The sequence below is a fragment of the Oncorhynchus tshawytscha genome, linkage group LG13, assembly GCF_018296145.1.
Source record: "Oncorhynchus tshawytscha isolate Ot180627B linkage group LG13, Otsh_v2.0, whole genome shotgun sequence".
Taxonomy (NCBI): domain Eukaryota; kingdom Metazoa; phylum Chordata; class Actinopteri; order Salmoniformes; family Salmonidae; genus Oncorhynchus; species Oncorhynchus tshawytscha.
Window position 1 is genome coordinate 24,592,021 of NC_056441.1, and position 21,506 is coordinate 24,613,526.

The window sequence follows — 21,506 nt, forward strand, 5'->3', positions numbered from 1 at the left end:
TTAAAGACTGCACTCTGTGATTCTTTCGTCTCGGACCGATCTCGCCCCGTTTTTTAATATTTCCCTCGCTCCTCTCCTCCCCTCCTTCCTCTTCTCTCTCTCTCTCATGTTCTGTGTGGACAGAGCGACGGAGTTTCTCTCAACCCAGATGTGTAATAGGCGCGCGTTTTCCAGAGGCTCGGTTATAAAGCGTCCGTTATTTATCCGACTACTTTCAACTGTTCTCCTTTTCGGTAAGGAACTGCTCATCGAGCCTCACGCGCACGGCAGGCAGGAAGACAATCAAATCAAGGACTGATCCTTTATGATTGCTTTGAATCGAATTTTCATCTTTCAGTTAACTATGAGATTGCTTCAACCCTGCTCTCAGGATTAATTCCTATGTAATCGTTATTTGTTTCCCCCTCGTCCAATATCTGTCTCCAAGTGTAGGCTAAGCTTGTTCTGTGGTCATGGGGTGTATACTTTCATTTTTGCCTAGGCTGTTGAGGGTCTTGACCGTTGTGTAAAAGCGGTTACCGTGTGGATTTATGGTCTTCACAGACAAAGAGCCAGCGAAGGGAAACTAGTGGAAGTTTGAGACCAGGAAGAATGCAGGCGACGTGTTGGTGTGCGGTGTTACTCCTGACGCCAGCGTTTTACTTGGTGAGTGGTGCTTTTGTTTGTGTTTGTCAATACTTTTTTCGTTTCATTGTTGTCTCGGTGTTTTGTAGTTTTTCAATTACATATTGTACTACAATTACATGTGTAAAAATGCATTCTTATGAAATGCACCTCACTGACAGAACTGTTGATGCCAACTCTTCACTTCAGGCTCATGTCCTGTGCATAATAAGCATTGCATAAAAACATTCCGTCGTCCTGTATCAGGGTGTTGGTAGGAAATACAACTTTTGAATTCCACATTATCGTGACTGAGACATGTCTGCGCATGGGTTTTTAAAACAGACTATATATCAATTATGCGTTTCTATTTGATCACTGTGGGTTATGGTGTCCAATTAATGAGGCTAATTAGTGCAATACATTTTCTAAATGAATGCATGTGGTTATAAGACTGAATTAATAAGGATTTCATCTTTGTCTGACCAATTAAAAAAAACATATATCTAAAAGAAATAACACATTTAAAGTGTCAAATTAAAACAATTTCCCGAGCTGAAAACGGAGAAGATGTTGGTGCAGTTCCAACAAAAAGTCTCATGGTGGCGCCATAAACCAAAACCAGCGGCAGGTGCGTCTGAAGGCTACACGTAGTAAACCTTTCAAATTCTCAGTTGCTCCTTTTGATTTTGTCAGTAACCGTTTTTCCTTTCAGTCCGCCACAACAAGAATTATCCCACTCATAGCAGTCATATTAGACACAACATGGAGGAGAGATTTTCGTGCGTGATCAGTACAACTCTGCTAATTCTTGCTGATCTCAAAGGGTGCATAACGCGATAACATTTAAGTTATGCTAGGCCATTGAGTGGAAAGAAAAGCACAGGTTTCTCAAGCACCAACGTTTTGTTAAAAAGTAACTCACACTTTATCTGATATATAAAAGAATGCCACTTAATATTTCAAACAAAGTCACTTTCCAAGTTGGCTATATTGTAATTTCTAACACTACACACACACACGCGCGCGCGTTCAGCTGTGGTGTGAATTCTGCAGAGACCTTTAGGAGAGTAGCCTAGTGTCTTCAAAGTATGTCGCCTAATCTTCTGTTCCCTATCACTAACCCAGATAGTTTACCACATCATGCACCTACATGAATCAGCCTTTTATTCTTACTGGAACTGAGCGGCGATTCTCTCATTTCACTCACTCGCTCTCAATACACAACTCAAAATAAGTGTTTATTCCTTCGAGATGAGAGTAAAACGGTATTGATATCAGGTCTACGGTAGCACTGTGTCAGACTTTACTGTCCGGTGTTAAAAGAGAATGTAAGTAAAAGGTGTGTAAATATACAGTTCGCAACACACACACACCCGCAAACATACACAAAATGGATGGTTTTCGGTGTATTTCCTTTGAACTTACCTGCAGCGTAATATGTAAGTTATAACAGGACGTTTTTCTCCACACATTTTAGATTTCACGAAATAGACCTATTGAACGGGATTCTCTTATAACTGTCCTATTGACACTTGGTTTGAATTATACCATCTGCATAATCCTCACGCAAAACGACCGTTAATCAAACTAAAAGTATTCTAATCAAGCTAATTCATTTACTTGTTGTTTTCTATCGGCCTGGTTGAATAAAATGTAATTGCGTAGCCAATTTAAATTTACATTCAGAAAAACATGTCATTATTGTTAGTTGTCGATGGGGTATTGTCTTAACACATTATCCAAAATGAGTCTGAAAACTTCCATGACGCATTAGACTATGCTTAAGATGTAGGCATATAGATAGGCCTATAAAGTGTTTTACAATAAGATATCCTATAAAATGATTAAGAGTGAGGTTTTAATTAATCCCACAGCATTATAATAATTTGAGAGTGCTCAGAATCTATACAATTCACATTTCTAGCAACATTTAATTAATCATAATTCAATTAATCTAACTGTAATCTAAAAGTTAGCGTTACAAATTGTCACATTTGATTATGGGCTTTTTTAAGGATACCGCTAGACTATCTTGTAGGAACACCACAAACATCTCAGATACAACATATAAAACAATGCATGACCTGTTTACTATAAACGTTAAATCACAGATTTAATAGGCAAAATTACATTTCCCAGTATAAAAGGCTCCTCTCGCACAGACCTCCTCTCGCACAGAATTCCACCTGTGAATTTCAATCAAACAAGAGAAGAAACATAATCAAGTGGATTTTCTCATTCAGAACAGGGTTCATGGTTCTGATATTCAAGACGGCTGTTTTACGCACCTTAACACAGCCGGGTAGAATGCGTCCTAATTGAACACATAATTGCAGTGGGATGGAAAATATGTTTTAAAAGTTTGTTGTGTTCATTCAAACAAGTAAAGATGTAAGCTTGAAGATGAAACCTGAAATCACATAGGCCTAATAGTACGAAATTACAAATTTGACGGTCTTCAACCGATTCCCCGCCCTAAAAATGTTTGTCGATTCAGGTATAGGCCTACTTGCTTTTACGTTTGTGGAAATGCTTTGATTTTGATCAATTCAATACAACGGAATATTGTAGGATTTATTTTTTTATCTATATTAAAATTGATTCGTTTTTTTTTTACATGATGATATTGGCTCCAGGTTTTGAGATTAGAAATTAGTCTGTCATTTATATCCTACATTTAGCAATTCAATTTCTCTTTTGGCTTTGTAAAAAGGTAGGCCTATTTCAGTCAACCGTAAAGACAGTATACTCTTTTGATTGTATTGTCTTATAGTTGCGAATTGGTTACTGTGAGTTGAATTCTACACCTGGATATCTGCTCTCTCCCTGTCTGCGCCCTACTAAACCTAGATTATTATTTTCCAGACAGTCGGGTTTATCCATACCTAAAGGGATTACCGTTGAACTTTGACGGTTTTATTTCGTGTTAAAAGCTCTTGTCTCCTCTCTAAGCCTCTTGTCTGAGCGGCGCGCGCCTTGACCTGGATAACACTGCGCTCGCTCTGAAGAACAGTTTATGCAGGTGTTCGGTGGTATAATACAGCGCGCGCCTCTCCGGGAGGGCGACATTCACAAATGAATATGGTCACTATGGATACAGAATTTAATTAAAATTGTCCTTATTATTTTAATTGTTCTAATCCATAGGATTTAAAAGGATTGTGTTATTTTGTCGGTTTAGTTGGGAGTTATGTGTGATGTGTGTTTCCGTGTTTGTGTCTCTGCTTGTGGATGCCCTACTGGGTTCATGTGTAGGTGTGTTTGCTATGTATTTTTGTGCATCTTACTTCTCATCAAGACAGTTCCAATACAGATCTGACATTCTTTTAAGGCGGTTTTGCTCCCAGCAGAGCAACTGCTGCTGATACTCTGTTGACTGACAGCAAGTGTGAACAGCATGTTCTCTGGCCCCATGACTGGTAGCAGGGTGGCTCCTATTGTTGCAACACACAGCTGTCTGTGACTGGCAGATGTATATGTGTGTGTGTGTGTGTGTGTGTGTGTGTGTGTGTGTTTGTGTATGTGTGTGTGTGTGTGTGTGTGTGTGTGTGTGTGTGTGTGTGTGTGTGTGTGTGTGTGTGTGTGTGTGTGTGTGTGTGTGTGTGTGTGTGTGTGTGTGTGTGCGTGTGTGTGTGTGTGCGCATGTTTCCCAGCCAAGTCTCACTTCCTCTAAGGGGTCAATGAGGAGGCTCTGTTCCTGAGGGACAGACAGGCAGACAAAGTGTGTCCTGAATTACACCTTATTCCCTAAATAGTGCACTACTTTAGGCCAGGCATATTACTACAACACCATTATTTTTAACAGGCTGGAGACAGGGCCTGTCATGCCAAGCAGTTGGCGCAGTGGGAGAGATACAGACAGGCTGCATCCTAAATGGCACTCTATTCCCTGTATAGTGCACTACATTTGGCCAGCCTCTCACCATTGTTAGTGGGGCTTACCAGTACCGCAATATTTTTGCCATGGCAAAAATGAAAACACCAAGGAGACCAAACTCTTTGGGAATGCCACAAAAAGATCCGTGTATTGGAAAATACTGTTTACATTTCAGCCTCGTTAGACAATAGTACATTACATCAGTGTAGAACAGAAACCAGTTCAATTGTGATGCTGTCCTTTCATTGAACACAAATGGCATTCTATTTTTTGTCAGACATTTTCTTTTCCGTTTATTGGGACAAATACAGATGCAGGATCTTACTTTGATCACCCTGTTGCAAAACAACTTTCCTGCAATGCAAGAAATGTAAAACTTGAAGTGTATTTGAGGTTTAAAAAGGCATCTGAAGATTGAAATTTCCGCTTTGAAATTTCAGACTCGATTTTCCCTCATGAAAAAAGTATCAACCCCTATATAATGTCCATTCATTATAATCCACATAGTAATTCACGTTTCCTTTTGCAGCAAGATTATTTTCCTGCTGTAGCAAACTTTGCTCAAATTAAGATCCTACATCTGTATATACCATCATGCCATGTCAAGCATTCTGAGCAGTGGGAGAGGAGAGAGAGGATGCTATGCTGAGATCCTATACCGAGCACACTGTGTATGGAAGAGTATGAGGTTATCAATTTTGTTGATTTGGTTGCATCCCAAATGGTACCCTATTCCCTAAACTGTAGCACTACCATTGTCCATAAATCCACATACATACTGTAGGCCGAGAGCAGGGCCATAAAGGGGCATGTCCGGGAGTTCAGTCTCTTAGCACACAGCACTATAATCCTCTATTAAACCCCCAGCCCCTTCACAGCACAGCCAAGTGGTCCCTAGGCAGCTCTGTTTCATGTGAATTAACAGTCAACTTTAACTGAGGAACTCCGGTAACTCTCAACCAGCATTACAATACTGTGAACTGTCTCCATGCCTGTTGACCATCTATTGCAATCACATTATCTTTGATTGAAATAACACTTTAAGTGTAATCTGTTATTGCTGTGAATATTTTCTGGATGTGATCAATATTTCGATATATATATCTATGATTAATCCATATAATTGTGTCAGAATTATGGTGTATTGTCATTTTTGCGTGGCCCTGTGATATAGCAGGTATTTTATGGTTATGTACATAGTTCACTTCACACAACATCTAATTTTGGTAGATTTGTTTATTAAGATTTAATGAAATGTGAATTCTACTTCAAATGGAATAGAATTCCGTCGATCTTTGGTTGAAATGTGAAAAAAAAAGATTTTAGTTTAATTAACTTTGTATCTATCTATATTGACTGAACCTGTTGAGGCCCGGAGCAGCAGGCTCTCCAAACATGCTTCAGTTCTGTACTGTTGACCTTTGACCATTCAATCAGAGACTGGAAGTGTCTCGGGAATTAAGCCCCCCACCTCACCTGTGTGTGTTGTCTCAGAAGACCCTGTGGTGCAACTCTCTCATTGACACGTTATTTTATGTCATTTAGCAGGTGCTCTTATCCAGAGCAATTTACAGGAGCAATTAGAGTTAAGTGCCTTGCTCAAGGGCACATTGGCAGATTTCTCACCTAATCGGCTCAGGGATTCAAACTAGTGACCTTTCGGTTAATGGCCCAATGCTCTTAACCACTAGGCTTCCTGATAGAGGTCGACCGATTATGATTTTTCAACGCCGATACCGATTATTGGGGGGCCAAAAAAGGACCAAAAAATTAATCGGCCGATTTGTATTTATTTATTTGTAATAATGACAATTACAACAATACTGAATGAACACTTAATTTAACTTAATATAATACATCAATAAAATCAATTTAGCCTCAAGTAAATAATGAAACATGTTCAATTTGGTTTAAATAATGCAAAAACAAAGTGTTGGAGAAGAAAGTAAAAGTGCAATATGTGCTATGTAAGAAAGCTAACGTTTCAGTTCCTTGCTCAGAACATGAGAACATATGAAAGCTGGTGGTTCCTTTTAACATGAGTCTTCAATATTCCCAGATAAGAAGTTTTAGGTTATAGTTTTATAGGAATTATAGGACTATTTCCCTCTATACCATTTGTATTTCATTAACCTTTGACTATTAGATGTTCTTATAGGCACTTTAGTATTGCCAGTGTAACAGTATAGCTTCCGTCCCTCTCCTCGCTCCTCCCTGGGCTCGAACCAGCAACACAACGACAACAGCCACCCTCGAAGCAGCGTTACCCATGCAGAGCAAGGGGAACAACTACTAGAAGGCTCAGAGCGAGTGACGTTTGAAACGCTATTAGCGCGCGTTAACTAGCTAGTCATTTCACTTCGGTTACACCAGCCTCATCTCGGGAGTTGATAGGCTTGAAGTCATAAACAGCGCAATGCTTGACGCACAACGAAGAGCTGCTGGCAAAACGCACGAAAGTGCTGTTTGAATGAATGTTTACGCGCTTGCTTCTGCCTACCACCGCTCAGTCAGATACTTAGATACTTGTATTCTTGTATGCTCAGTCAGATTATATGCAACGCAGGACACGCTAGATAATATCTAGTAATATCATCAACCATGTGTAGTTAACTAGTGATTATGATTGATTGTTTTTTATAAGATAAGTTTAATGCTAGCTAGCAACTTACCTTGGCTTACTGCATTCGTGTAACAGGCAGTCTTGCTTGTGGAGTGCAACGAGAGAGAGGCAGGTCGTTATTGCGTTGGACTAGTCAACTGTAAGGTTGCAAGATTAGATCCCCTGAGCTGACAAGGTGAAAATCTGTCGTTCTGCCCCTGGACGGGGCAGTTAACCCACCGTTCCTTGGCCGTAATTGAAAATAAGAATGTGTTCTTAACTGACTTGCCCAGTTAAATAAAGGTATATAAAAAATAAAAATAAAAATAAAAAAATTAATCGGCAAATCGGCGCCCAAAAATACAGATTTCCGAGTGTTATGAAAACTTGAAATCGGTCCCAATTAATCGGCCTTTCCGATTAATCGGTCGACCTCTACTTCCTGACAATTCAAGGTGACCTGACCCTGATGTGCTCCTCTATTGAAATGCTTTTGTGGTCCACTTATGATGACACACCTGGTGGTCCACTTATGATGACACGCCTGGTGGCCCACTTATGATGTGTCCTGGGGGCAACGCTTCTTTCTCCTTTATCAACACTCAGTCTGTCTCCCTGGACCAATAAAACCCTGCATGGAAGACAGTAATATGTGTGTGTGTGTGTGTGTGTTTGTGTGTGTGTGTGTGTGTGTGTACTTGACCTTGGTTTGGGGCAGAAAGTCAATGATAATGGTCCATAGTGGTCCTTGGTGGACATTGGTACATTTTTGACTGCATGGATCATTACAGTTTTGTTTATTCAAATTCAACAGGGAGAAGCTGGGAAGCGGGTAATTATTCACGGCACAGTTTGCAATCTTTTATGGTGTTTTAATTGGAAAGTATTTAATTGATGACTAGACCCCGAACCTTCCCTACCATCAAAAGAACACAAACAACCCTGACCCCTGACTGCAGGCGCTGGGGATCTTACACTGCGTGTGTGTGTGTGTGTGTGCCTGCATTTGTCCGTGTGTGTGTGTGTCTGCGTGCATCCGTGTACGTGTCCGCATGCGTTTTATGTGATTAATCATCCCCATCCTCCATCTTTCCCCACCATGCACTGTTCCAGTTTTTCAATCGCTTCAGAGGCCAGGGGTCATAGTTGGAGCTGACCACTGAAGGGCACTGACTGTATCTGTGGAATGTAACTAAGGCCTGGCCTGACCTGAGGTTTGATCCTTTGGGGAACTCTTCTCTGTCTGCTCCACTTATAGCTCCACTACTCTGCTATCCTCTCCCTGGGAACTGTAGGAAGTCTATCTGCTCCACTTATAGCTCCACTACTCTGCTATCCTCTCCCTGGGAACTGTAGGAAGTCTATCTGCTCCACTTATAGCTCCACTACTCTGCTATCCTCTCCCTGGGAACTGTAGGAAGTCTATCTGCTCCACTTATAGCTCCACTACTCTGCTATCCTCTCCCTGGGAACTGTAGGAAGTCTATCTGCTCCACTTATAGCTCCACTACTCTGCTATCCTCGCTCTGGGAACTGTAGGAAGTCTATCTGCTCCACTTATAGCTCCACTACTCTGCTCTCCTCGCTCTGGGAACTGTAGGAAGTCTATCTGCTCCACTTATAGCTCCACTACTCTGCTATCCTCTCCCTGGGAACTGTAGGAAGTCTATCTGCTCCACTTATAGCTCCACTACTCTGCTATCCTCTCCCTGGGAACTGTAGGAAGTCTATCTGCTCCACTTATAGCTCCACTACTCTGCTATCCTCTCCCTGGGAACTGTAGGAAGTCTATCTGCTCCACTTATAGCTCCACTACTCTGCTATCCTCTCCCTGGGAACTGTAGGAAGTCTATCTGCTCCACTTATAGCTCCACTACTCTGCTATCCTCTCCCTGGGAACTGTAGGAAGTCTATCTGCTCCACTTATAGCTCCACTACTCTGCTATCCTCGCTCTGGGAACTGTAGGAAGTCTATCTGCTCCACTTATAGCTCCACTACTCTGCTATCCTCGCTCTGGGAACTGTAGGAAGTCTATCTGCTCCACTTATAGCTCCACTACTCTGCTATCCTCTCCCTGGGAACTGTAGGAAGTCTATCTGCTCCACTTATAGCTCCACTACTCTGCTATCCTCTCCCTGGGAACTGTAGGAAGTCTATCTGCTCCACTTATAGCTCCACTACTCTGCTATCCTCGCTCTGGGAACTGTAGGAAGTCTATCTGCTCCACTTATAGCTCCACTACTCTGCTATCCTCTCTCTGGGAACTGTAGGAAGTCTATCTGCTCCACTTATAGCTCCACTACTCTGCTATCCTCTCCCTGGGAACTGTAGGAAGTCTATCTGCTCCACTTATAGCTCCACTACTCTGCTATCCTCTCTCTGGGAACTGTAGGAAGTCTATCTGCTCCACTTATAGCTCCACTACTCTGCTATCCTCGCTCTGGGAACTGTAGGAAGTCTATCTGCTCCACTTATAGCTCCACTACTCTGCTATCCTCTCCCTGGGAACTGTAGGAAGTCTATCTGCAGCCCCTTCATAGGAGAACAAGCTTTGTAGTAGACCTACCTGAGTAGAAATATGATTTGAAATCATTTAAAATACCTTCTATGTGCTTGATTGAGTTTTCCATGCTAAATGGACCAATAGAATCATTCCAGAACGGCACACCCCCTTCCATCTGGCATTCCAGGCAGGCTAGAGCAAACGGTCAAAGTGTTTGAAAGATTTTGAATAGTTTTTGAACCCAGGACTGTTTTGTAAAGCTGTAGAGCTGCTTGAGAAACTGTTTCTAAAGGCAGGAAATGACTGAGATGACCCACTGGCAAATTGCTTTACATACTCTGAGGACGGGTTTGAAGTTGCTTTAGTGCTCTGAAGAGTTACGTCTATTTTGAAATCTGACAGGGATATTTGTGTTGTTGGGAGAGGCATTCAAAAATCTTGATCGACAGTGCTATCATTGCCTGTATTGAATTTTTAAGATGGTTTTACTAGAAATAGCCTTTGTCTTTACAGATATTTTATATGTCAATGTCTTGCCTCCATCCTGTTTCCCAGTATCCTTCCTTAGGCATGATTAGTTGTTGTAACATGCCAGCACCAGCATATGCATGGCAGGAAAAAGTATTCAGTAGACTGGGATTTGTTCCTGCCTTAGTGAATAGCTGTAGTGAATGGGTGTTGACTAGTGATGGGATTTGTTCCTGCCTTAGTGAATAGCTGTAGTGAATGGGTGTTGACTAGTGATGGGATTTGTTCCTGCCTTAGTGAATAGCTGTAGTGAATGGGTGTTGACTAGTAATGGGATTTGTACCTAACGGCTGTGGTGATGGATTGCATGAGTCTGCTGATGGGCTTGATTGACCACTTTAACAGAGCAGCGATCAGACACTCTCGCTTGGCTGGGTCTATGTGGCAGGGATCAGATAGGATGAGAAGGGGATGAGGGGGGAAGAGGAGAAGAGGGAGGGGGAAGGGGAGGTGAGGGGAAGGGTAGAGGAGGGAGGGGAAGCAATCCTGCTCGGCTGAGTCTAGAAGGAGGGGCAGGGAGGGGAGAGAAGAGAAGAGGAAGGGGAGGAAGTGTGCACGTTTCCGTCCATCCAACACGACATGGTGATGGATCTGTCCACAGGGCCGTGTCCCGGCGCCCGTTGATGGGAATTACCAGAGACGTCCGTTATCTTTCCATCCCCTTAAGTAACAGTCATTGGCCATGCAGGAGCACTAGCTCCATTCAAGCTCCAGGGGCACGTTTCCAAAGCCTGGTTAAACCACACTGAATGTGTCCATGGTGAGAGCAGTGTTCAGGCTGGTCTAATCAGGCTACGTTTGGAAGAGCTGTAAGAACAAATCCATGAGGGATGAACACACGTCCCAGCAACTGTCTGTCTGTAGCACAGCTCCTTGTGTTAAAGTTTTTCAGTTGCCTCCTCTCCTTCAGATTACTTTCTCACTCTCTTCCTCTGTCTCTCCCGCTTTCTCTGATATTTGTGAATATATTATGGGGACAATTTTCACATCAGAATCGGGAATAGGTAGAATCGTGGAATTAACTCAAGATGTGTCATAATTCCGTCATAGGGACTGAATGTACCATTAGATCTGGTGGGGTATTTTCAGTGCCAGCTGTTTCTACATGACACCTTGAATAGAACTACTGCATGTTGAAGATGATTTGACCAGATTTGTCCTGAAAGAGGTGAAGTTGCAGGTTTAAAGTAGAGCAAATGAAAAGCAGATGGAAAAGAGGATGAGAATATTGAAGAGAGGAGGAGTATCAGGAATCAAGGTAAGACCCAAATGCAGACTGTGTGAAGTAACAATGTTTATTGTAACAACAGGGGCAGGCAAACGACAGGTCAAGGCAGGCAGGGGTTGATAATCCGGAGTAGGAGTAAAGGTTCAGGATGGCCGGCAGGCTCAGGGACAGGCAGAGGGGTCAGGCGGGTGGGTACAGGGTCAACACAGGCAAGGGTCAAAACCAGGAAGAGAAGAAAATGAGAGGCTGGGAAAAGACGGGCGCTGACAGGACAAACGCTGGAAAGCTTGACAAACAAGACGAACTGGCAGACAGAAAACACAAGTATAAATACCCAGAGGATAAGTGGGGAAGAAGGGCAACACCTGGAGGGGTTGGAGATAAGCACAAGGACAGGTGAAACAGATCAGGGTGTAACAAGGAGAGATGAGGACAGCGTGTTATTTGATTGTCTTATTGCTTCAATTATTGTACTGTTTGTGAGCATCCATTTTGTTGTTGTTGACACCCATATGTGTGTGTCAGCTTGTGTTGGTTTCAACATTCTGACTGTTTTTGTTTTCACTGTCACTCCAGGCAACAAGCAACATGTTAATGCAGCAGACTGGAAGCGCATCTGATGGGGGGAGTTGTAACTCATATTTTAGACTAGAGTAATGAGCAATTAAGTCTGTACGTGTTACTACAAATTGAAACAAGAAGATGACTGCTGTTATTGAAGTGCTGGATCACAAAAATTACAAGATTATATACTTGTTTCCTGACCTTGTAAATAGTGTATATGACAAGAACAGAATGCAATTCACGGGTTGGTTTGTTTACCTAGCCACTACTACCAAATGTTGAAATGAATGAACAATTTTGTGAACTATCACTTTAACCTGAAATATTCCTTTAAGCTTTGGTTGGGTTTTTATCTGCGTAAGACATGTACCCCAGTCAGAAAGCTTCTGCTAACCTTGTGTTATAACTCAGTGCTGTTATTGATTAGCTTATCAATTATCCACTGTTCCCAGAATGCTCTTGGGTCAAGAGGTGATTCAACTCAAGTTTGAGTTGGGACAAATTGATTAGATTGACTCTATGAAATGTTTTTATTTTATTTTTATAATGATCATTTAATTACATTTACTCCATACACGTATGTACTGCTTATCTTAAAATGACTTACCAATCATTATAAACTGGGTAGTTAGAGTCCTGAATGCTGATTGGCTGAAAGCCATATGAAAAAATATATACTTTTTACTGATCTAATTGCATTGGTACCCAGTTTATAAAAGCAATAAGGCACCTCTGGGGTTTGTGGTATAGGGCCAATATACCACGGCTAATGGCTTCATCGGCTAGTGCCCCGGACAGAAGAACCCACCACAAAAGGACCAAGCAGCGTGGTAAGGAGGAGCAGCATTTTATGGGGAAATGGACATGGGAGGAGATTCTGGAAGGAGTAGGACCCTGGACGCCGGCTGGGAGTATCGCCGTCCGAAGGAAAAAATAGAGGCAGCGAAAGCAGAACGGCGATATTACGAGGAGTTGTACCAACGAGACAAGCACGAGAGGCAGCCCCATAAAAACATTTTTGGGGGAGGGGGCACGGGGAGATCGGCTGAGTCAGGTTGGAGACCTGAGCCAACTCCTCGTGCTTCCCGTGGGGAGCATGTGACTGGTCAGACACCATGTTATGCAGTGATGTGCACGATGTCTCCAGTTCGCATTCATAGCCTGGTGTGCTCTTTGCCAGCTCCTCACATTTGCCGGGTTAGAATGGGCATCCAGCCAGGACAGATGGTGCCGGCTCAGCGCTCCTGGTCTCCAGTACACCTCCTTGGACCAGGATATCCTGCGCTGGCTCTGCGTACTGTGTCTCCGGTGCGTCTGCACAGCCCAATGCGTCCTGTGCTAGTGCCCCGCACTTGCCGGGCTCAAGTGAGCATCCAGCCAGGACGCATTGTGCCAGCTCTACGCACCAAACCTCCACAGTCCAGAGCTTCCGGCGACAGTTCCCAGTCCAGAGCTTCCGGCGACAGTTCCCAGTCCAGAACTTCCGGCGACAGTTCCCAGTCCAGAGCTTCCGGCGACAGTTCCCAGTCCAAAGCTTCCAGCGACGTTTCACAGTCTGGAACCTCCAACGAGGGTCCCCAGTCCGGAGCCTCCAGCGACGATCCCCAGTCCGGAGCCTCCAGCGACGATCCCCAGTCCAGAGCCTCCAGCGGCAATCCCCAGCCCGAGCCTCCAGCGATGATCCCCAGCCCCGGAGCCTCCAGCGACGATCCCCAGTCCGGAGCCTCCAGCGACGATCCCCAGTCCGGAGCCTCCTGTGACGGTCCCCAGTCACCAGTCCGGGGTCTCGCCCTGATCTGAGATATATCTGTTTTCTTTATATTTTGGTTAGGCAGGGTGTGACTAGGGTGGATAAGCTAGGTTTTGTATTGTCTAGGGTTTTGTAGGTCTAGGTATTTGTATGTTTATGGTGGCCTGATATGGTTCCCAATCAGAGGCAGCTGTTTATCGTTGTCTCTAATTGGGGATCATATTTAGGTAGCCTTTTCCCCTTTGGTGTTTGTGGGTTCTTATTCTATGTTTAGTTGCCTGTCTGCAGTATTCGTATTAGCTTCACGTTTCGTTCGTTTTGTTGTTTTGTTCAGTGTTGTTTAATTAAAAGAAGAATGTACGCATACATTCAGAATGATTCAAGTGCAAAGATTAAGTGCTGCCTTTTCCCATGATCTAAACACACTCTGGTTGAATTTTATCTTTTAGATTTCAATCATCTCAATTTTTAATGTTAACCACATTACAATGATTTTGAGACACAAAAATAATATATTTTTTAATTTGGGGGGGGATTTTGGAATTTCTCCCGTGACCCCATTTTCATATCAGGTGACCACACATGGGGTCACGACCCCTAGTTTGTAAACCGCTGAGATAGGTATTTAGACTTTTTGACTCAATTCTCCATACAGGCCAATGATTATAACGGTGATTCTGATCTAACCATAAATTAATATATTGTACCACTGGCTTGAGACGATTGAAGTTCAGTATGTAGGGTAGCCCTTGATATAGTAGGCTCAAGTTAACTAGCTAGCTAACTTAGCTGGGTCATTATTGTCCATGCAAGGAAATTAGGCTAGAAATCATTTTAGCCAGGTAGCCTAGTCTAGGACATCAAAAACTAAACGCGTGTAACACTGTATGACAGTCATGGAACGTTTTGCCAACATGAAAAAGAAGAGGATAGCATTGGCATAGGATCTAGTCTACAAGTATGGTAGAACAACATGTTCTTCTATTTGCACACACACACACACACACACACACACACATAGACAGACAGACAGACAGACAGACAGACAGACAGGCAGGCAGGCAGGCAGGCAGGCAGGCAGACAGACAGACAGACAGACAGACAGACAGACAGACAGACAGACAGACAGACAGACAGACAGACAGACAGACAGACAGACAGACAGACAGACAGACAGACAGACAGACAGAAATCAGTATCATGGACACACAGACAGAAATCAGTATCATGGACACACAGACAGAAATCAGTATCATGGACAGACAGACAGACAGACAGACAGACAGACAGACAGACAGACAGACAGACAGACAGACAGACAGAAATCAGTATCATGGACACACAGACAGAAATCAGTATCATGGACACACAGACAGAAATCAGTATCATGGACAGACAGACAGACAGACAGACAGACAGACAGACAGACAGACAGACAGACAGACAGACAGACAGACAGACAGAAATCAGTATCATGGACACACAGACAGACATCAGTATCATGGACACACAGACAGACATCAGTATCATGGACACACGGACAGACATCAGTATCATGGACACACAGACAGACATCAGTATCATGGACACACAGACAGACATCAGTATCATGGACACACAGACAGACATCAGTATCATGGACACACAGACAGACATCAGTATCATGGACACACAGACAGACATCAGTATCATGGACACACAGACAGACATCAGTATCATGGACACACAGACAGACATCAGTATCATGGACACACAGACAGACATCAGTATCATGGACAGCCACATGATATTTAGCAACGTTGATTGGACTAAATTGTTTTGGTATCTTTAAGTTCGTTTTTTGTGTGTATTAAACTAAGCATATAGCCATGTTGATTTGATGATGTGTAAATGTTTTAGTTGAAATGGTGCTGGAATAGCAGAAACAGTGCTCATGTCTTTGTGCTGTCTTGCGGTAACTCCGTGCTTGTAAATCAGTATTTGTTTAGTAAACTGTCACAAACATTAACTTGCTTGACCATGTTGTAGGACATTTAACTGTTTGTTACATGCAATATTTGCTTTGCGGACTTCACTGGACAGATGTTGCTCTCTGGTTTTGTGATGAAACAAAGGTATGTGTAGTTGAGTTTATTCTGCAACTGTGTGACTGTGGTCTTTTTGTTGTCTGCCTTATTGTATATCACGGTGGTGTATGAACAAACGGCTTATAGAGCAAACAACGCAATTATCACAACATAGGTTGCAATATGGCTTTTTCCTGGCTTGCCTTCAACAGTGATTTTACCCAGAGGCCACTACTGATCGTAATACCAGTCATTATTTTCTTCTTTAATTGGAGAATTAAAGAGTGAGCACTCAAGCTGCAGGACCATGAAGGAGAGAATGAGCCGCACACATATTGATTGACTCTAGGATATGATACAAATCAGAGACCTTATCACTCCAACACACAGAGAATGACAGCACTACATTACTTCACTGAGCCTTTTCAGTCCAGGAGATTTCAGTACTATTGATTTTCAGAATTACTATTATATCTTCGTCCCCTATCGGCATCCAGCCATCGAGGAGAGGAGGGGAAAAAAGAGAATATCTGTGAGGTGTTCTGGGGAGGAGGGCTTGAGCTGACACCTGTCACTCATCTGTGCCTGAGATAAAATTGATATTTTAGTGTGTCATCAGACCACCTCTCTATTATGGAATAGAGATGGAGGAGATGTCTTCTGTTCCTTTTCTTATCACACTTTCTCATTTACCCTTTCTCTCTCTCTCTCTCTCTCTCTCTCTCTCTCTCTCTCTCTCTCCCTCTCTTCCTCTCTCCCTCTCTTCCTCTCTCTCTCTCTCTCTCTCTCTCTCTCTCTCTCTCCCTCTCTCCCTCTCTCCCTCTACTCTCTCTCTCTCTCTCCCTCTCTCCCTCTCTTCCTCTCTCCCTCTCTTCCTCTCTCTCTCTCTCTCTCTCTCTCTCTCCTCTCTCTCTCTCTCTCTCTCTCCCTCTCTCTTCTCTCTCTCTCTCTCTCTCTCTCTCTCTCTCCCTCTCTCCCTCTCTTCCTCTCTTTCTCTCTCTCTCCCTCTCTCTCTCTCTCTCTGTCTCTCCCTCTCTCCCTCTCTTCCTCTCTCTCTCTCTCTCTCTCTCTCCCTCTCTCCCTCTCTTCCTCTCTCTCTCTCCCTCTCTCCCTGTCTTCCTCTCTCTCTCTCTCTCTCTCTCGTGTGTCTGTCTGTCTGTCTCTGTCTCTCTGTTACTCTCGCTATCACTCTTTCTCTCACTCTTTCTCTCACTCTCCCCTTCTCTCTCTCTCTCTCTCTCTCTCTCTCTCTCTCTCTCTTCCCTCTCTCTCTTGTGTGTCTGTCTGTCTGTCTCTGTCTCTCTGTTACTCTCGCTCTCACTCTTTCTCTCACTCTTTCTCTTACTCTCCCCTTCTCTCACTCTCTCTCTCTCTTCCTCTCTCTCTCTCTCTCTCTCTCTCTCTCTCTCTCTCTCTCTCGTGTATCTGTCTGTCTGTCTCTGTCTCTCTGTTACTCTCGCTCTCACTCTTTCTCTCCCTCTTTCTCTCACTCTCCCCTTCTCTCACTCTCTCTCTCTCTCTCTTCCTCTCTCTCTCTCTCTCTCTCTCTCTCTCGTGTATCTGTCTCTGTCTCTCTGTTACTCTCGCTCTCACTCTTTCTCTCCCTCTTTCTCTCACTCTCCCCTTCTCTCTCTCTCTCTCTCCATCTCTCTATTCTATAATCAGAGAGGCTCTGAGACACCGAGAATCACATTCATAACCTCTGTTATCACACTGACCCAGGACCTGTAATGAAAGTCTCTTCTCTCAGAGTTAGATGCAGTGTCTAGGTTATTGTTTGCTGCTGGTATTTGTGTGTGTAGCTTTTCACATTGACCACAAATGTGTTCTTTGTGAGCAGTGGAAAATAATTCAAGTCATATTGTATTGTCTAATCACGCAGAGAAAACTTGCATAATCATTTAATAAGTTTGGAAAGAGAAAAAAACTCAATACCACTATCAGCTCTATATTCCTGATGTCACATCCTCTGACATCATCTGACAAAACCTGCCAAACAAACCTGCAAGATATTGAAAGGAAACAAACAGGATATTTTCCCTACGTGCATCTGAAATGAAATACTGTTATACTTTAAGAGGGTTAGGTCATGCTGAATGAATCTTCTCTCTCTCTCTCTCTCTCTCTCCCGCCTTCCTCCCTCCCTCCCCTCTCTCTGTATACGCCGGAGCATTTCTCAAATCAGTGACCTCTGATGGGAGTCCCTCTAACTGGCAGCGAGGTCTCTGACCTCTGATTCATCCTGTCGCTGTGATGGATAGGCTCTATATGTGTGTGTTCTCCTCAGCTCAGCCAGAGCTCAGAGGATCTGTCAGACATGCCATTACATAAAACATTAGCGTCCCTAACAGCTAATGCTTCACAGGAACACACACACTAGCAGCCCTAAAAACAATTGCTTCACAGGGCCACTGACAGGTACTCAAGATCTCCCTCTCATATCAGTGTGTGTAAAAGTGTGTGTGAGGATATGGTATGGTGCAGCTTTGAGTGTTATGGGGAGTGATGGACAGGCAAGCAGAAACCTGCCTGTCAAGCAGAAACCATTTTCCTCTCCGGCATGCTGAGCATATTGGAAAACAGCGTCCCAGAAATTGGGCCACTTTTTGCCTCTAAAACTACTCTCAAAATATACAGAATGGTGAGTTTCTGCCAAAGGAAAATACATACTTTCTCCACATTCCCCCTATAAACCACTTTCTATCTCACCCTTAGACTCAGATAAAAATGCTAAGAACTCTTTGGCTGAAAGTGTCAAGTTAATGGCTCAGGCTATAAAGCTATTCCCAAACTGTTCCAGAATTAACAAATCTATTCCCAAACTGTTCCAGAATTAAAAAAGCTATTCCCAAACTGTTCCAGAATTAACAAAGCTATTCCCAAACTGCTCCAGAATTAACAAATCTATTCCCAAACTGTTCCAGAATTAACAAAGCTATTCCCAAACTGTTCCAGAATTAACAAAGCTATTCCCAAACTGTTCCAGAATTAACAAAGCTATTCCCAAACTGCTCCAGAATTAACAAAGCTATTCCCAAACTGTTCCAGAATTAACAAAGCTATTCCCAAACTGTTCCAGAATCAACAAAGCTATTCCCAAACTGTTCCAGAATTAACAAAGCTATTCCCAAACTGTTCCAGAATTAACAAAGCTATTCCCAAACTGTTCCAGAATTAACAAAGCTATTCCCAAACTGTTCCAGAATTAACAAATCTATTCCCAAACTGTTCCAGAATTAACAAAACTATTCCCAAACTGTTCCAGAATTAACAAAGCTATTCCCAAACTGCTCCAGAATTAACAAAGCTATTCCCAAACTGTTCCAGAATTAACAAAGCTATTCCCAAACTGCTCCCGAATTAACAAAGCTATTCCCAAACTGTTCCAGAATTAACAAAGCTATTCCCAAACTGCTCCAGAATTAACAAAGCTATTCCCAAACTGCTCCAGAATTAACAAAGCTATTCCCAAACTGTTCCAGAATTAACAAAGCTATTCCCAAACTGTTCCAGAATTAACAAAGCTATTCCCAAACTGTTCCAGAATTAACAAAGCTATTCCCAAACTGTTCCAGAATTAACAAAGCTATTCCCAAACTGTTCCAGAATTAACAAAGCTATTCCCAAACTGTTCCAAACTGTTCCAGAATTAACAAAGCTATTCCCAAACTGCTCCAGAATTAACAAAGCTATTCCCAAACTGTTCCAGAATTAACAAAGCTATTCCCAAACTGTTCCAGAATTAACAAAGCTATTCCCAAACTGTTCCAGAATTAACAAAGCTATTCCCAAACTGTTCCAGAATTAACAAAGCTATTCCCAAACTGTTCCAGAATTAACAAAGCTATTCCCAAACTGTTCCAGAAATAACAAAGCTATTCCCAAACTGTTCCAGAATTAACAAAGCTATTCCCAAACTGTTCCAGAATTAACAAAGCTATTCCCAAACATGTTCCAGAATTAACAAAGCTATTCCCAAACTGCTCCAGAATTAACAAAGCTATTCCCAAACTGTTCCAGAAATAACAAAGCTATTCCCAAACTGTTCCAGAATTAACAAAGCTATTCCCAAACTGTTCCAGAATTAACAAAGCTATTCCCAAACATGTTCCAGAATTAACAAAGCTATTCCCAAACTGTTCCAGAATTAACAAAGCTATTCCCAAACATGTTCCAGAATTAACAAAGCTATTCCCAAACTGCTCCAGAATTAACAAAGCTATTCCCAAACTGTTCCAGAAATAACAAAGCTATTCCCAAACTGTTCCAGAATTAACAAAGCTATTCCCAAACTGTTCCAGAATTAACAAAGCTATTCCCAAACTGTTCCAGAATTAACAAAGCTATTCCCAAACATGTTCCAGAATTAACAAATCTATTCCCAAACTGCTCCAGAATGTATTAAATGTGTTTGCTGCTTTGTATTTGTAATAGGCAGAATAAATGCATCTGTTAGTCTCTGTTTAAGATCAAATAGGAGGGAGCAAATGGGAGAGAGAACCGTGTGGTGGTTTGTACATGTACATGTGTCTCTGTGTCTGCCCGTTCGATGGTGAATGGCCAGACATTGATGGGCAGATATTGAGCTCATTTCATTGTGTGATGAGTGTGTGTTTGTGTGTGCGTACATGTGTGGGTGTGTGCATATACTTGCTGGTGTGTGACAGGGCTGAAATGCAACAGCAAAAGAAATGCAGTGGAAGCGTCAATCACTCAACATGCCCTCCCTTCCACTTGACCTCCAGCGAAAGTGATCGTCTCACTCAACATGCCCTCCCTTCCACTTGACCTCCAGCGAAAGTGATCGTCTCACTCAACATGCCCTCCCTTCCACTTGACCTCCAGCGAAAGTGATCGTCTCACTCAACATGCCCTCCCTTCCACTTGACCTCCAGCGAAAGTGATCGTCTCACTCAACATGCCCTCCCTTCCACTTGACCTCCAGCGAAAGTGATCGTCTCACTCAACATGCCCTCCCTTCCACTTGACCTCCAGTGAAAGTGATCGTCTCTCAACATGCCCTCCCTTCCACTTGACCTCCAGTGAAAGTGATCGTCTCTCAACATGCCCTCCCTTCCACTTGACCTCCAGCGAAAGTGATCGTCTCACTCAACATGCCCTCCCTTCCACTTGACCTCCAGCGAAAGTGATCGTCTCACTCAACATGCCCTCCCTTCCACTTGACCTCCAGTGAAAGTGATCGTCTCTCAACATGCCCTCCCTTCCACTTGACCTCCAGTGAAAGTGATCGTCTCTCAACATGCCCTCCCTTCCACTTGACCTCCAGTGAAGCGTCCGTCTCTCAACATGCCCTCCCTTCCACTTGACCTCCAGTGAAAGTGATCGTCTCTCAACATGCCCTCCCTTCCACTTGACCTCCAGTGAAAGTGATCGTCTCTCAACATGCCCTCCCTTCCACTTGACCTCCAGTGAAAGTGATCGTCTCTCAACATGCCCTCCCTTCCACTTGACCTCCAGTGAAAGTGATCGTCTCTCAACATGCCCTCCCTTCCACTTGACCTCCAGTGAAAGTGATCGTCTCTCAACATGCCCTCCCTTCCACTTGACCTCCAGTGAAAGTGATCGTCTCTCAACATGCCCTCCCTTCCACTTGACCTCCAGTGAAAGTGATCGTCTCTCTCAACATGCCCTCCCTTCCACTTGACCTCCAGTGAAGCGTCCGCCTCTCAACATGCCCTCCCTTCCACTTGACCTCCAGTGAAAGTGATCGTCTCTCTCAACATGCCCTCCCTTCCACTTGACCTCCAGTGAAGCGTCCGC

General features: G+C 43.2%; 1 protein-coding gene across 1 annotated transcript in view; it reads left to right on the forward strand.

The window, feature by feature from the left end:
• Nucleotides 1-21,506, forward strand: part of LOC112264584 (neurexophilin-1) — a 53,940-nt gene continuing 32,434 nt past the window's right edge. The window contains exons 1-2 of the mRNA XM_024441285.2: nt 1-233; nt 544-645. Coding sequence (XP_024297053.1) covers nt 592-645 — 54 coding nt within the window. The 5' untranslated portion in view covers nt 1-233; nt 544-591. The remainder of the gene's footprint in view (nt 234-543; nt 646-21,506) is intronic.